The sequence below is a fragment of the Pollicipes pollicipes genome, unplaced genomic scaffold, assembly GCF_011947565.3.
Source record: "Pollicipes pollicipes isolate AB1234 unplaced genomic scaffold, Ppol_2.1 Scaffold_6686;HRSCAF=7923_pilon_pilon_pilon, whole genome shotgun sequence".
NCBI lineage: Eukaryota > Metazoa > Arthropoda > Thecostraca > Pollicipedomorpha > Pollicipedidae > Pollicipes > Pollicipes pollicipes.
The window spans coordinates 12,440,104-12,455,547 of NW_023596921.1; the positions used below are offsets into that span (position 1 = coordinate 12,440,104).

General features: G+C 49.0%; 1 protein-coding gene across 1 annotated transcript in view; it reads right to left on the reverse strand.

Moving 5' to 3' along the window:
* The window catches only part of LOC119107478 (uncharacterized protein K02A2.6-like), a 39,769-nt gene extending 30,795 nt beyond the window's left edge, over positions 1-8,974 (reverse strand). Inside the window, exons 1-3 of the mRNA XM_037230923.1 lie at positions 8,173-8,974; positions 7,302-7,937; positions 6,851-6,984 (exon numbers count right to left, since the gene is read on the reverse strand). Coding sequence (XP_037086818.1) covers positions 6,851-6,984; positions 7,302-7,937; positions 8,173-8,974 — 1,572 coding nt within the window. The remainder of the gene's footprint in view (positions 1-6,850; positions 6,985-7,301; positions 7,938-8,172) is intronic.
* Between the last annotated feature and the right edge of the window lie 6,470 nt (positions 8,975-15,444).

The window sequence follows — 15,444 nt, forward strand, 5'->3', positions numbered from 1 at the left end:
ATGAAATTTCAAGTTACACCGTGGAATTTGCCGTGGAATTACGCGTCTAGTTATTTATAATACAATGAGATTCCACAACTTCCTAAATGAATTATTCTTGATGCGCGCGTATCTCGATAGTTTTGTTTCTGAAACCCGCTGCGTTTGAAAGCAGATGGCACGTGCAAACGACGCACATGGATGGATCGAATGTTTAGTGCCGTCCCTGTCAAAACTCTCGAACCAATGAAAATAGAAGGCTGTTTTTATCTGCAAACGATGCAAAATCATTTTACAAGTTGTTGACTATATTCTTGATCACCGGGTGACGAGTAAAAATTTGGGCGTGGCCATTGTTTACGAACAATGTCAAAATTTCACAAGTGCGTTTTTTTACTATAAAATGAAAGGGCACGGTCCATTTATTGTGTGCATGAAGCGACAAGTGCTTCTGTGCTTGTAAATAGTTTCTACACAAATTGCAAAATATACAGCAAGCGCGGCGTGTCGTGTTTTTTTCAAGTAGCTTTAAAACTATACGAGTGGTAAAATTTCAAGTAAACCATCATCTCTGCCGTGCAATTACGCGTCTCATGATCTATAATACCATGAGATTTGCGTACTTGGAAAATGCACCGTTCTTGACGCGCGCATATTTCGATGGTTTTATTTCTGAAACCCGCTCCGTTTGAAAGCAGATTGAACGTGCAAACGATGCACAATAATGGAGCGAACATTTAGTGCCGTTTCTGTCAGCATGGAAGTGAGTACAAAACTCGCGACGGCTACTTTGTTGCAGAAAAAATCAATTTTCAGAATGGATATTTCCGTCTCAAATGAATGCCAATAGTGAATTCAGCGCGTGTACAAAGCGGATGCATGTTCTCTGCCGGTTTGCGCGTTGCCACTTTACGACAATACTCCCCGTTGGTTGTACCAAACTCAAAAACCATCGGTATTGGACAGTTTATGTCACACCATAGCATGGGAAGACTATTCTGCGTCAAAACATGTGTAACGCAACACATTGGAAGAATTTGAAAACGGCCGTTTTTGGGGTGTTAAAACCTTCAGACCTCATTTCTCTCGAACCAATGCAAATAGAAGGCTAGTTTTACTTGGAAACGATGTAAAACGACGTTCCAAATTGTTCACTACGTTATTGAGCACCGGGTGATGAGAGTAGAAAATTGGTTGACACCATTTCTTTTCAAAAATCAAACGTTTCAAAATGTGATATTTTGTTATAAAACGGAAGGACGTAATCCGTATAATGCGTGTATAAAGCCGCGAGTGTTTCTCTGCACCTTAACAGCTTCTACAAAAATTGCCAAAATCTACAGCAAGCGCAGTTTTGTGTATTTTAAAAATAACTTTAAACTATACAAGTGATAAAATTGTATGTAACATCATCATATTCGACGTGCTATTACGCGTGTAATGACTTCTAATACAATGAGATTCGCCCACATGGAAAGTGCACCATGTTTGATGCACGCAAATTTGCTACGTTCTTGATCACCGGGTGGTGCGAAAGATGTTTGGGCAGGACCGTTTCTTCCAAAAAATTCAAAGTTTTTAAAACTCGATTTTTTAATGAAATGAAAAGGCTTGGTCCATTTAGTGGGTGTATGAAGCGGCAAGTGTTTCTGGGAATGTAAACAGTTTCTACACCAATTGCAAAATCTACAGCAAGCGCTGATTGTGAGAGCTTTTCAAATAACTTCAAAACTATACAAGCGATAACATTTCAATTTATACCATCGTATTCGTCATGCGATTACACGTCTAATGACCTATAATACAATAAGATTTCACCACTCGCAAAATCCGCCATTCTTGATAAGCGCAAATTGTCATGGTTTTGTTTCTGAAACCCGCTCCGTTTGAAAGCAGATTGCACGTGCAATCAACACACAATGATGGAACGAACATTCAGTGCAGTTGCTGCCAACATGAAAGTGAACACAATCTCGCCACGGCTAAGTTGTTTCGAAAAAGTCAAAATTCAGCAAAGGATATTTTTTCGTCTCAAATGAGGGCAATAGTAAATTCGGCGCGTGTACGAAGCATATGCATGCTCTGTGCCGGTTTACGCGTTTTGCACGAACTGGCCATTTTCCTACATAATTCCACGTTGGTTGTACCTAACTCAAAAACTATCGGCATTGGATAGTTTATGTCACATCATAGCATAGGAAGGGAATTCTGCGTCACAACAGGTGTAACGCAGCACGTCGGCAGAATTTGAAAACGGCCGTTTTTGTGTAGTAAAAAGTTTCAAGCTCATATCTCTCGAACAAATGAAAATAGAAGGCTGCTTTTACTTCCAAACGATGTAGAACGATGTTGCAAGCTGCTGACTACATCCTTGACCACCGGGTGATGAGAACAATATTTTGGGCGTGAGCATCTTTTAAATATTCAATATTTTGAAAATGCTATTTTGCGTTATAACATGAAAGGGTATGGTCTATTTAGTGTGTGTATGAAGCGGCAAGTGTTTCTGTGCATGGAAAAAGTTCCTACACCAATTGCAAAGTCTACAGCAAGCGCGGCTCGTAGTTTTTCAAATAATTTCAAAACTATATAAGTGATAACATTTCTAGGTACACCATCACAATTATCATGCAATTACGCGTCTAATTACCTATAATACAATGAGATTCCACCGCTTGGAAATTGCACCAGTGTTGATGTGCGCATACTTCCAGTGTTTTGTTTCTGAAACCCGCTCCGTGTGAACGCAGATCGCACGTGCAAACGACACACAATGATAGAACGAACGTTCGGTGCAGTCGCTGTCAACATGGAAGTGAACACATATCTTGCCACGGCTACTTTGTTGCGAAACAAATCAAAATTCAGAAAAAAAATATTTTTTCGTCTCAAATGAGGGCCAATAGTAAATTTAGTGGGTATACGTAGCGGATGCATGCTTTGTGCCGGCTTACCCGTTTTGCACAAACTGGCCATTTTCCTACACAATTTTACGCTTGTTGTACCCAACTCAAAAACTACCGGCACATGACAGTTAATGTCTCACCATAGCATGGGAAGGCAATTCTGCGCCAAAACAGGTGTAACGCATCACATTGGAAGACGTTGAAAACGGCCGTTTTTGTAGTAAAACCTACAGAAGTCATTTATTTCGAACTAATGAAAATAGAAGGCTGCTTTTACTTGCAAACGATGTGAAACGATGTTACGGGTTCTGGAGGTTTTTCAAATAAGTTCAAAGCTATCCATGTGAGAAAATTTCAAGTGACATCATCGTATTTGCTTTGCGATTACTAGTAGAACTGCATATAATGCAATGAGGTTCCACCGCTTGGAAAATAGACCATTCCTGACGCGCGCAAATTTCCATGGTTTTGTTTCTGAAACCAGCTCCGTTCGAAACCAGATTGCAAGTGGAAACGACACACAATGATGGAACAGATATTCATTTTCTTGTTGTCCACATGCAACTGAATTAAATCTCATCGCGGCCACTTTGTTGTGAAAAAAGCCAAATTTTTACAACGAATGCTTTTTTTTGTCTTCAATGAGGGCCAGTAGTAACTTGAGCGTGTGTACGCAGCAGAGTCATGTTCTGTCTCGGTTTACGCCTTTTAAAAGAAATGGATATTTTTCGACATGATTCCACATTGATTGCACCTAAATGAAAACCTATCATCCTTGTACAGTTTATGTCATGCCATAGAATGGGAAGGCAATGCTGCATCAAAACAGGTGTAACGCAACACATTGACAGGATTTGAAAACTGGTGATTTTTGGGTTGTAAACTTTTCAAGCTCATATCTCTCGGAGCAATGAAAATAGAAGGCTGCTTTTGCTTGCAAACGAGGTATGACAATGTTGTAAGTTGTTGGCTACACACTTAATCACGGGGTGATGAGAAACAGATTGGAGCGTGACCATTTTGAAGTTAAACATTTGGAGATGCTATTTTTGCTATAGAATTAAAGGGTGTGGTTCATTTATTGTGAGTGTGAAGCGGCAAGTGTTTCTGTGCATGTAAACAGTTTGTGTAAGAATTGCAAAATTTTAGCGCGGGTTGTGAAGTTTGTTTAAATGACTTTAAAACTATGCAAGTGAGAAAAATTTCAATTTGCTCCGTCGTATTCGCAGTAAGATTTTGCGTCTAATGACATAATACAATGAGATTCCACCAATTGCAAAATGGACTGTTCCGGGTGCGCGCAAGCTTTTATGGTTTTGTTTCGGAAACAACCTCCGTTCGAAAGCAGGTTGCACGTGCAAAGAATGCACAATGATGGAACAAACATTCATTGTCGTTTTTGACAACATTCAACTGAACACAAATCTCAGCAAAGTGACTGTTGCGAAAAGTGAAGTAGTGAACCGGTTCTCTTTCGTCTCAAATGTGTGCCAATATTGAATTGAGTGTGTGTACGAAGCGAATGCATGCTCTGTCCCGGCTTACGCGTTTTACACGAAATGGCCATTTTCGACATGACCCCACGTAGGTTGTACCTACTTTAAAACCTATCAGCATGGGACAGGTTATGTCACACCATATCATCGGAAGGCAATTCTGCGTCTAAAGACAAGTAGCGTTTTTTTTTAACGTAGAATTGACGCAAACGATACACGATGAAGAAAGAAATATTTATTGCCGTTGTTGTTAACATAGAAGTGAACACCAGTCTGACCACGGCCACTTTTCTGCGAAAAATTAAAATTCTGAAACGAGTATTTTTTCGTGTCAAATGAGGGCCAACAGTATATTGGGGATGTGTGCGAAGCGAATGCATGTAATGTCCACTACCTGTGATTTTCCAAGCCCTAGCTGATTTCGCACAAACACTCGCATTTTAGGCGGTGAGCTGTTTTTGAAAACAAGGCAATGGCTCACATGAGGCTGTTTAGTGCACTGCCTGTGAAAAGAAATGGTCGACAGCCAGGATCCCCTTGAATGCGTTCCCGCATGTATTAATCCCGGCCTTTGTAAGCCACACCACCGCGTTTGCACCTTGTCACCGGGATACCCGGCCGTCAGCGGGGATTAGCGGAAAAACAGGTAACGTGTTGGATGTTTCTGGGTTCCACCCCTATGTTCCTAACCTCCCCTATTCAATGCCTTTTGGCATAGCTCGCGAGCAAACATGCGCTTTGAGGGGTCCGAAAAGGTTCCAGGGGTCAGTTCCCCTTGTGACGACGAAAGCAAAGCAGTTCCGTGCAAGTCATCCGTGCTCCGACGGATTCCTTCCTGAAGCCATGCTCTTCCTGCCGGATGTCGTGTTTGACGTCAGCGAAATTTTGACCGTAAGTGGTCGCTGTTCCAAGTAGTTTGTGTCGTGGTCAGTCTGATTCTTCGCCGTTACGTCATTGATGTATAATAAAACCCGGGCGAGTAACGCCACGTCTGCCGAGTGTGTTGTGCTGCCAACGAACTTTGTCTTCGAATAAAACCGTTTGCATACTAGCGCTATCACACAGCCAGTTTAGTACCAAGTTTGCGATCTCATGGGACGAAGCTATCAAGTAATGCAAACATGGATTAACTGAAAAGGGACACGATAATGAAACAATGTTTTTTTATTAAAAACTGGAAGCTATTTCTCTGGCCGGATAACAGTTCGGTGGCCTTGATTCTGTCACTTCGATTTTTGGGATATTTCAGATTTGGTTCCAGCGCAGGTATCTGTCCAACGTTGAGTTGTTAAGTGAAAACGACTATGAGGCGTTTTCGTTGAGCATAAATGCTACGCTTTACTGTTGGGCTTCAGCTGCGTAGTGACGTAACCCTTATTTTGCCATCTCTGTTCATCTATGAACTCGCCAGTGGTGGCGTCATCCTCAGCACTAAGACGTCAGTTTATGACCGGGTGGTTACATTAGCAATAATTTCGTATAAATACAGCAGCGTAAATTATTGCCGCAAAATATGTTTCCGACGCCTGAGAAGCAAAACCATCTTTCAGATTCCATTGTTTATTGTTAAGTGTGTGCTCATTGCTTGTAGCCAGTTATCTGTATTCCCTCGCATATCGCTTTTGATGCGAAGGTGAACTTGACTTTTCGAAACAAAAGCTTTTTTCCAATGAGGTTGTTTGGGGCGCAAAAACGTACGTGACATTGTAGTATCGTCCGCTCTCACAGCCCGACCAAACACTATGTCGGGTGTTTCCGTGGGTATTTGCCCAATACCTCGGTAGTGACAATAGCAATATAACGTTCGAGGCGACCGAACACGCCGCGCCCCCGCCACGCGCCACCACCCAAGGTCAACTCTCTCGCGCAACTGCCACTTGCCTGGCGCGTAGGCGCCCTAAACAACTGTCATGCACCACATTCCTCCTCCCTTTGAAAGAACGTTGCCCCTTACATAATTTGAATCAACCTCTCACGCGGTTTCTTATTCCGGTTACTCCGACGCACAGCGCCGCTGGACTCCCCGTGTACATCTGCGCCCTCTGGCCGCTGACCACTAACGCCACCTGACGTTCGATCGCCGCCAGCACTCAGACCAGACGGCCCGCCCGCGGCCGCAGCTGTCGTCGCTGGCTGGTGTGCTGAAGGCGTCTCCTCGGACGGTTCCGCCTCCGACGTCCCCTCGGACTGCTCCGCCTCGGATGCCGGTCGATCAGTGTCCAGGTCCACCGAGCCGTCCGATTCGGGTGCTGACGTAGCCGGGCTGGCGCAGTCTGCCGCTGCCGGTCGCGGCCGCGCCCGGCTCCTCACGTTGTGGGCGATCTGCTGGCGCCGCCGTTAGCCGTTCACCGTGCACCCGAGTGCCGTCTTCCAGGCGGCAGCTCACCGGTCCCAGGCGGGCCTCGATCCGGAGTGGCTCAGAGAAGCGTGGGCACCCTTACGGGGCCGGGGCATTCGCCGGATCCTCACCTGGTCCCCCACGTCGAATGGCGGCGTGCGCGCCCCGCTCCGTCCGTCGGCGTAGGCCTTGTGATAGGCCTGGCGGTTCTCCATCCGTCTCCGCACTTCTGACTCCGACACGGCCTGCTTTTCCGTTTTCAGAGCTGCGGCATACAGGTTTGTCCGCAACTGCCGACCGTGCAGCAGCTCGGACGGGCTGACTCCGGTCGTTGCATGCGGCGTGCTGCGGTATTGTTGCAAAAGCTTTTGCAAATACCGCGCTCTTCCCTCGCCGCTCTTGTCCGCCGCCTGGAGTGCCGCCTTAACCGTCCGATTGGCCCGCTCCACCGCACCTGACCCGGCCGGGTGATAGGGCGTGACGTGGATGTGGTGCGTCCCCACGCTCAGCAGGTGGGCTTCGAACCTTCTGAGCTGAAATGGCTCCCGTTATCCGATACTAGCTCTCTCGGGTAGCCCTCACGAGAGGCCAGCGTCTCCAGAAACTGGACCGCTGCCTCCGTGCTGGGCTCGGCACAGAAGCCCACCTCGATCCACTTCGAGTAGTAGTCGATGAGCACGACAGCGAACCGCTGCTGTCTCGGCGCCTCCATGGGTCCGATAAAGTCCAGCCCGACTTTATCCCATGCTGTCTCCGGCAGCGGCACCGGCTGGAGCGGCGTGCTGCGGGTGTTGGCCGACTTGTCCAGCGCCGCACACACTTCGCAGTTCGTCACGGCATCTTCGATTTCGGCGTCCATCTTCGGCCACCAGTAGAGGTCTCTGGCTCGCTGCTTCGGCCGCACGATTCCCTGATGTCCTTCGTGAGCCAGGGCTACCATCCGTGGTCGCAGCGCGGGGGGCACGACCACTCGTTGGCCGCGCACCACCAGGTCGCCCACCAGACTCAGCTCCTCTCTGCAGTGGAAGAACGGCTGCAGTTGCTCCGAGCAGTCCCGGCGCCTCCGCGGCCACTGTCGCGGAATCTGCTGCGTCAGCTGACGTAGCACCGGGTCCCGTCCGGTCGCAGACAGCAGCTCGTCCCGCTGCACCGCCTCAAGCTGGGCGGTCACCGCAGCTACTGCTACGACGTCGTCTTCCACGTCGCCTTCCTCCCCCGCTGGAAGTCTCGACAGGCCGTCAGCTGGGTTGTCTCCGCCTTTCACATGTTCCACGGTGAAGTCATAGGCCATCAGACGTAACGCCCCCCGGGCGATTCGGAGACCGGCTCGGCCCAACCCCGGTGACGTCATCAGAGTTCTGAGAGCGGCGTGGTCCACCCGGAGACAGAACGGCTTCCCCCACAGGTACTTTCCTCCATTTCTCGACAGCCCAGACGCAGGCCAGAGCCTCACGCTCCGTTACACTGTAGCGTCTCTGGGCTGGGTTGAGGCTGCAGGAGGCGAAGCTCACCACTCGCTCGCCCTGCGAGTGGAGTTGGGAGAGAACTGCTCCGACTCCCACGTCGCTGGCGTCTGTGGTGACCAGCGTTGGCAGAGACGGGTCGTACATCGCCAGTGCCTGGCTCTTGAGGATGCCCTGCCGCACTGCGTCCATCACCGCCTGCAGATCGGGCGTCCACAGGAACGGTGGCGCCCCCTTCCGCAGCAGACGGCGCAGCGGCTCCACCAGGGTGCTGGAGCTCGGGACGAACCGACTGTAGAAGCCGAACAGGCCCAGCATGATCTGCAGATCCTTCAGCCCTGAGGGTGGGGGCAGGTCTCGGAGAGCCTGAGCCCGGGCCAGGTTGACTGCCACCCCCTGCTGCGAGACGATGAAGCCCAGAAACTCCACCTTACGCTGGCGCATCCTGCACTTGTCCATGTTCAGTGTGATGCGACGTCGCCTGAGCCGCTCCATGACGGCTGACAACTGCACCTCGTGCTGACTGGGTGTCTGAGCGAAGATGATGACGTCATCCAGATACACCTGCACTCCATTGATGCCCCGAGGGACAGCTTCCATCACCTTCTGGAAGGCTTGCGGCAGGCTCTTCAACCCGTACGGGCACCTCTTGTACCGCATGAGGCCCTGATGGATGATGAACGTTGTCAGCGACCTCGAATCAGGATGAAGCTCTAGCTGGTGGCATGCTGACTTCAGATTCAGGCTGCTGAACACCGTATCTCCCTGCAGCTGCTCCAACAGGTCCTGCATGTCGGGGAGTGGATGTCCGCTTGCTTCCACTGTCTTGTTGACTTCCTTGAGGTCCACGCAGAGCCTCAGCTGACCATTCCGACGTCTGGCCGGACCGTTGTACATACGCCCGCTGGCATAGCAACGAGAGGTAACGTGCCGCGCCGCGGTGCGGTGCAGTGGACATGTGTAGCATGTTGTGGCGGCGCGCCCGCCGCAGATACCTGTGACGCCCGGCTGATGGATGTTCGCTAACGGCGTCCCCGGCTCCACTGCCGAGTCGACAGCCGGAGTACGGTCCTGATCTCTCCACTGCATTTTAGGTTATTTGTACGCTGCATTTCGGCGCTTCTCAGTCCAGGCGTCCCATCCAGTCGCCACGGCGAAGATTAGGAACTCCCTGAAACACTGGGTCCATGGGATCTGAGAACGGCCGGGGGCCATCAAAAATGGCGGCGGGGCACGCAGGCTGTCCATGGCGTCGGCCACGTGGTTCACTACCCGTCGCCAAATGTAGCATCGTCCGCTCTCACAGCCCGACCAAACACTAAGTCAAGTGTTTCCGTGAGTATCTGCCCCATACCTCGGTAATAACAACAATAGCAATAATATAACGTCCGGGGCGACCGGACACGCCGACTCCCCCCCCCCCCCCCCCCCGCGTCCGCGCCACGCGCCACCACCCAATGCCAACCCTCACGCGCAACTGCCACTTGCCTGGCGCGTAGGCGCCCTAAACAACTGCCATACACCACAGACATGTAGGTTTATATCTTCTGAAAATGTTCTATTTGCGAAACTAACGCTGAAAAATCAGTAAAGGTGAAACGTACGCCCAGTTCTTTTCCTACCTTGGTGTCCTTTGAGACTTGTGGTTATATCTCTTTGCATAAAAATTTCCGACATTTGTCAAGAAACGTTCATCATTGAAGAGACAGTCGGACAATGCAAAAAAGTCAATCATGACTCTGGACTTTCTGCCTGATCTAAATGACTGAATCGTCTTGAATCATTAGAGCATATGGACGTCGCAGACCATGAGCAGGCGATGCGCCCGAAAGCACCACGCACCGAACGTCGTCACCGTCATCTAGGCATGTGGCAATGCATGGAAACCTCAGCGTTGCCCGTTATGTCGCGTTGGGAGGGGAGGGATGAGAACGATGGGGAGGGAGGCTCCCAGTGGGCCCTGGCCAATGTAATTCCCTGTTTGTTTCGCTGACATCCAAAGCCGTGGGTGCTGGATAACGGGCAGCACGTGAATGGTGGCTGAGTCTATCTTACAGAGGGATAGTTGTGATATGCATTGCTAACGCCGCGTCATTTTCCAGGAATACAAGCTTTCTGATGGCACTGTCGAGGACATTCTGAGCCATCTGCCGGAGCCAGGGGCGTTCGAGTGCGACATTCCAGCGCTTTCGGGTACGTGACGGGATGGAAATGTTTTTAACCTCTCGCGTGATGTCCTCATCACGCAAAAGCATGTATCCGATAGGTTAATAACGGCATTTCGTTCGATACGTGCCTATAATCAGTGATATTTTGTGTTGTTTCGCCAAACATACCTGCAGAAAATCCGCAGTGCTCCGTGAAGCAAGTTCTGCCGTGGGAAGTGCCTGGGACCTGTAACGTGTTTGGGCGCAGAAATCGTAACTTTGGATCAGGATTGCGATAGCTTCTAACTTTGTTTGGTTCTGCTTTTTACCCAGTGAACGAGCTTTGCATAAACTTGGGAAAGCTCAATACCAACACCATGTTACGTCTTTCTTTGCTGCACCCCTTTATCTTATCTCACCCTTATTCTACTTTTCACAACGAACCTACAATCACATAAAATGTTCAAGCTCATCAATACAAGCCGAGTTGCGGGTACTTTAAGGGTACGTTTATTGACTCAACCGCATGGCTGAACGTCCATGGTGGAGGCACACAAGCACGCTTACGCTTTGAGTTCCTGCCACTTGCCGTGTGTATGGCATACTTCCAACGTAACAGTTATCCTTTATTCAACGCATTTACATCTAGAAATCTTGCTAAGATCTTGAAGATTACCACCCTTTACTAAGGAACGATGGAAGTCTTTTAAAATTCGCCCTCTCCTAGAAAAATCCGCAACGCAAACACGATACCAGAGCACGCTTTTGTAACTCGCTAACGTTTGTTCTCTCCCGTTCCAGACTGCCTTCCAGTGTGAAGAAGAGATGCTGCAGCGGCTCCGCTAGTGCTTCTGTATCGTTGCGCGGAGAGACAAGCGGAACTTTGTATACGGTTTATCGTGCGAACGAAACCTGACGTGCATCGGTGTGGTTTGTGTATTTTACATGTGCATGTGGCGCGCATAAACAAGCGGATCTTTTTTTACATTTTACTATGCGAATGATACCTGCACTGCTTTGGTGTTGTTTGCGTATTTTGTAGTGTAAATCTTTTCAAGGGTGTAGCATTGTGTGTTCGCTTTTCACACAAGATTTGCTTTGCAATGATCTCTAATGCGTTTCCGCCATTGTGGCGGTGCTTGAATTTCACGAACTGATGCAATCCACTCAGTGAAAAGCTACCGAGAAAGAGCGGAAGTTTTCACTTGACGCCATAATACGAAGAATATGGCTGAATAAGGCAGTGTTGCAACCATGCTGACCCTTTCAGTTTGATTACACACACTTTTGATAACGAAGAAGATTGTGTTATGCCACCATTCAGCACGTTGACCGAAATCACTTCACCTGCACCGGGGAGGTGGTTTTTGCGCTTCCTCAAAATCCTCCACATGTTCAGTCGGTTGACAAGCCGCCGTGATAATTGCGAACCTGACCCGTACGGCGTGCATACTGGTACAATCGAGGTGACAGTCACACACCGACAGTACAACGCGAAGATGGGGCCGAAATGTGCTGGGCTGCTGAAAACTTCGCAAGGGAGTTGATGATGACGCGAGGAACAAAGCACACAGTCGGCCAGCTCCGGTGGCTTTGTACAAAAGCGTCAGTGTTTCATGCGTCGGAATGTCGACAACGGGCATCTCCTCCGGCGCATCTGGACTACCCACCATGTGGTCTTTTTTGCGAGTTCCGACAAGGCAATTGCAGTAACGTAAATAACCGCAGAATGATGCTTATATTTTTCACCATACAATTACCGTAGAAAGAAAGACAACAACGGAGGTGTGAGAACGCTGGACGGTAGAATAGCTATAATTGCGTATGCTGGGATGGGTGATAGGCGTCACTAACACCGATCAAAATACCATAGAGCTTATCTGCCAGTGAGGTGGCATGGTTCGCTTTAGGCGCTCGCCATTTGCCCTTGACGGATGAAGCCTGCGGCCGGTGGCAGCGGTCGCGCTGAAGGTCAGTTGATGTCAGGGAGCTGGATAGACCGTGCCGGGCATTGCGGCACGTCAAACCTTTGCCATTAAATTCTGCTGTTGCCTGGAATTGCAGAATCAGATGGTAGAGATTAGGGCTCACACAACAAGCACTGCTTAGCGTGATGTCTGATGCCAGAAGTGCATCCATTCAGAGGATTCGTACCAAATCTTTAAAAAAGAAATCACAGCCAATGCGTTACAAAGCATTGCAGTCGGCTTTTGGCGCTAATGACTAGTTTATAGTTAAGCACCTGCGCCAAGCTCAATTCCTATTTTCAAGCAGGTGTGTCTCGCTAGAAATGTATGTTGGGCCGATCAAAAACCTGGCGAAACATTCTAGATCTTGGAAAGAAATCCCAAATTTCATACGATATGTCGAAAACAGTTTAAACCATATGGCTGAATCATAGTCAATTAACGCGAGATCATTCGAGATAAAAGCATAACAATATTTCAGACGTCAGAGGATTCCTTGGCAGCGCTTCAAAAAGATCATATATCTTAGAATATCCTAAGATAAGATTTCAAAAAGATTTAAGTTCCGGAGAGATCCTTGTCATTTGTAATATGTCAAAACTCAAAACATATTTCAATCAGATCAATAAAAAACACAAGTTTTATGGCATTAGAATGATTCAAGATCTCAGAAGATCCTTCGACAGCTACTTGCAATAACAAGTTGTGAATTATAGAAATATAGAGATTATGGCACGAATGCTGGCAAAATGATACCGGAAGAGAGTTCCTGTATAATATATGTATTATATGCTTGATTCCTGAAAGTTTACGAAATATGCGAACGCAGACCAGGTTATGAAGCTACGTAGTCCAGACAGCACAAAATGCGTAGAGATTAGACCAGCCTAGAACCCCGTTTATGCACCAATTATGATAGGGAGGGCAAACATAAGAGCAGGGAAGAGAATGAGGCAAAAAAGGTCAAAGCCAATGGGGAAACAAAGTTAAAATATGCACGTCCTTCCCCATCAAGTGAGTCATTGAGTTTCAGTAACTCTTACGTCATGACATTGGGACTAAATTGGGCCGAAAGCATGTGTCCGAGCCCATTCGAGACACTGCGGGGTATAGGCGGTATGCTGGAACTGCTTTTCACTCAGGTGGAGGGGTGATCTTGACGATATTGACTATTGACAATATTGCGATTATGATCATTGTTGACAAGGCTGCAGAAAAGCATATCATTACTGATGTGTTTAACATCACAGAAGTGGGCTAGAACATACCACAAATGACAGCTTACTATGCGCGTCCACCGGCTGTTGTTCCCATCCCGACCGAATCACGGACGCCGGTTCGATCCGAGGCTGTCCCTTGACTCCTCCCCGCCGGACGGGCGCGTGCCACGACAGTCTCTTCCGTTTCCTGCATAACTGGGGAATGGGAGGGGGGGGGGGGGGCACGGGCATGTGACCTCCCGGCCGGGTTCTGCGTCTCGGGGCGACAGGGTATGAAATCCTGATTAATGATGGGAGGGGGCATGTGTCACGCAGGTTTCGGACGCTGGACCAGCGCGTGGCTGTAGACTTGTGAGGACGGAGAACGCAAATTTGATAGTAATCAAACACGTGGTCATGTATGAATAACTGTATGACAGGTGATGGGCCGCGTTTTGATTGTTTGGCCCTGAAGCGAGGCCGGAGGTGCTTTGGTCGGGCGGCGACAGCGCACTCGCGCCCGGCGTTGGTGGACACGGCGAACGGCGCCGGTGACTCGCGCTTCATCGCGGCGGCTCGTTCATTAGCCTTCGCCGAGGCTTCCTTGGTTTCGTCGTTAGAGGTGGGCATGAGGATTCAGGTTGTTTCATTACGGCCCTAAACTTCCCCGCTTCGCGGTCGGGCTCGGCGTAAGGCCGCATCCGCATGCTCATGAAAGTTTTCTAACGGCTCAAACGTTAGTGTATTTGTCAGCTCGTCGGTGTCTTTTTTTGTTTATTTAGTTTTCACAATGATTCGTAACAGAAAGGGGAGGGGTCCCACCCGTGTGCGAGCCAAGAATGAGTGGGGTCACATGGGCGCCAGGGGAGATGTGTACTTCAAGTGAATGGCGTACGACGCCGAATGCATGGAGTCTGCGTGGATTCGTTAAGAACAGGTGGGGAGGGAGGCTCCCAAGATTGACATCCAGTGGGCCCTGGCCAATGTAATTCGCCGTTTGCTTCAAATATCTGCCAATGCGGGCGTGCAGGTTCAGGGTAATCAATTTCACTCAATGTATATAGTCCTGTTTTTGTTTCAGTCGAATATTATCATCACGTAAACGATGGAGGTGGGATACGGTGGTAACGCGTGCGCAACCATTTACGGGGAGACAGCGGCTCATGGTGCCTGACCGGACCTCCCGCGCCACCAGTACCCCAGTCACCCGCTACATCCCAGCCCTGCGGCTCGCACGTGTGTGATGATGTCGGGTGTACCGGAGTCTATGCGTGCTGAGTCGTGCGCTTGACGTCATCTGGCTCGGTTGCTGACCAATGGAATCCTCATTATAAATTTGCTCCCGTTAGGAGGCGTGATGGCGGCGGCCGGCGGAGCCCAACATCCAGCGGCAGCCGGGCAGCTGCGCAGAGCACGCATCCAATCAAATATCCCTCCACAGATGTATCTAATGGGCGCTTCTCAAACCCCAACAAATCCTGAGCTCGTGGCACATGCTGGCTTTTGCGTGTCGCCTATGCCAAACATTTCCCGCAGCGTATGCGCCCCAATGTGGCACTCACCTCACATTGGGCCCGTGTTAAGAGCAAAGCTGCCGGATTGCTGCGTCTCAGGAAACTCAGCAAAAAGGGGGTGCCGGATGAATTGGAAACGTGTCACAGCCTCCCGTACAATCAAGCTACTAACGAGTTTTGGGAAGTCCACCTTCACCAACGATTAAGCAGTGATGTGGAAGCACCACGCGAGTCATCAGTGTCAGCAGGTTTTTGTCGGAGACCAGCGGTCTAACGATATCTGGTCTGGTTTAGGGTGCTAGTGGGACTGTGCTACTGGCTTCGGGCGTCTCAGTCATTGTTTGGCGGGCGGCGATATGCTTTGGTCAGAACTGAAATATGAAACTGAAATAGAACAGAACAGAAACCAAATATATATATATATATATATATATA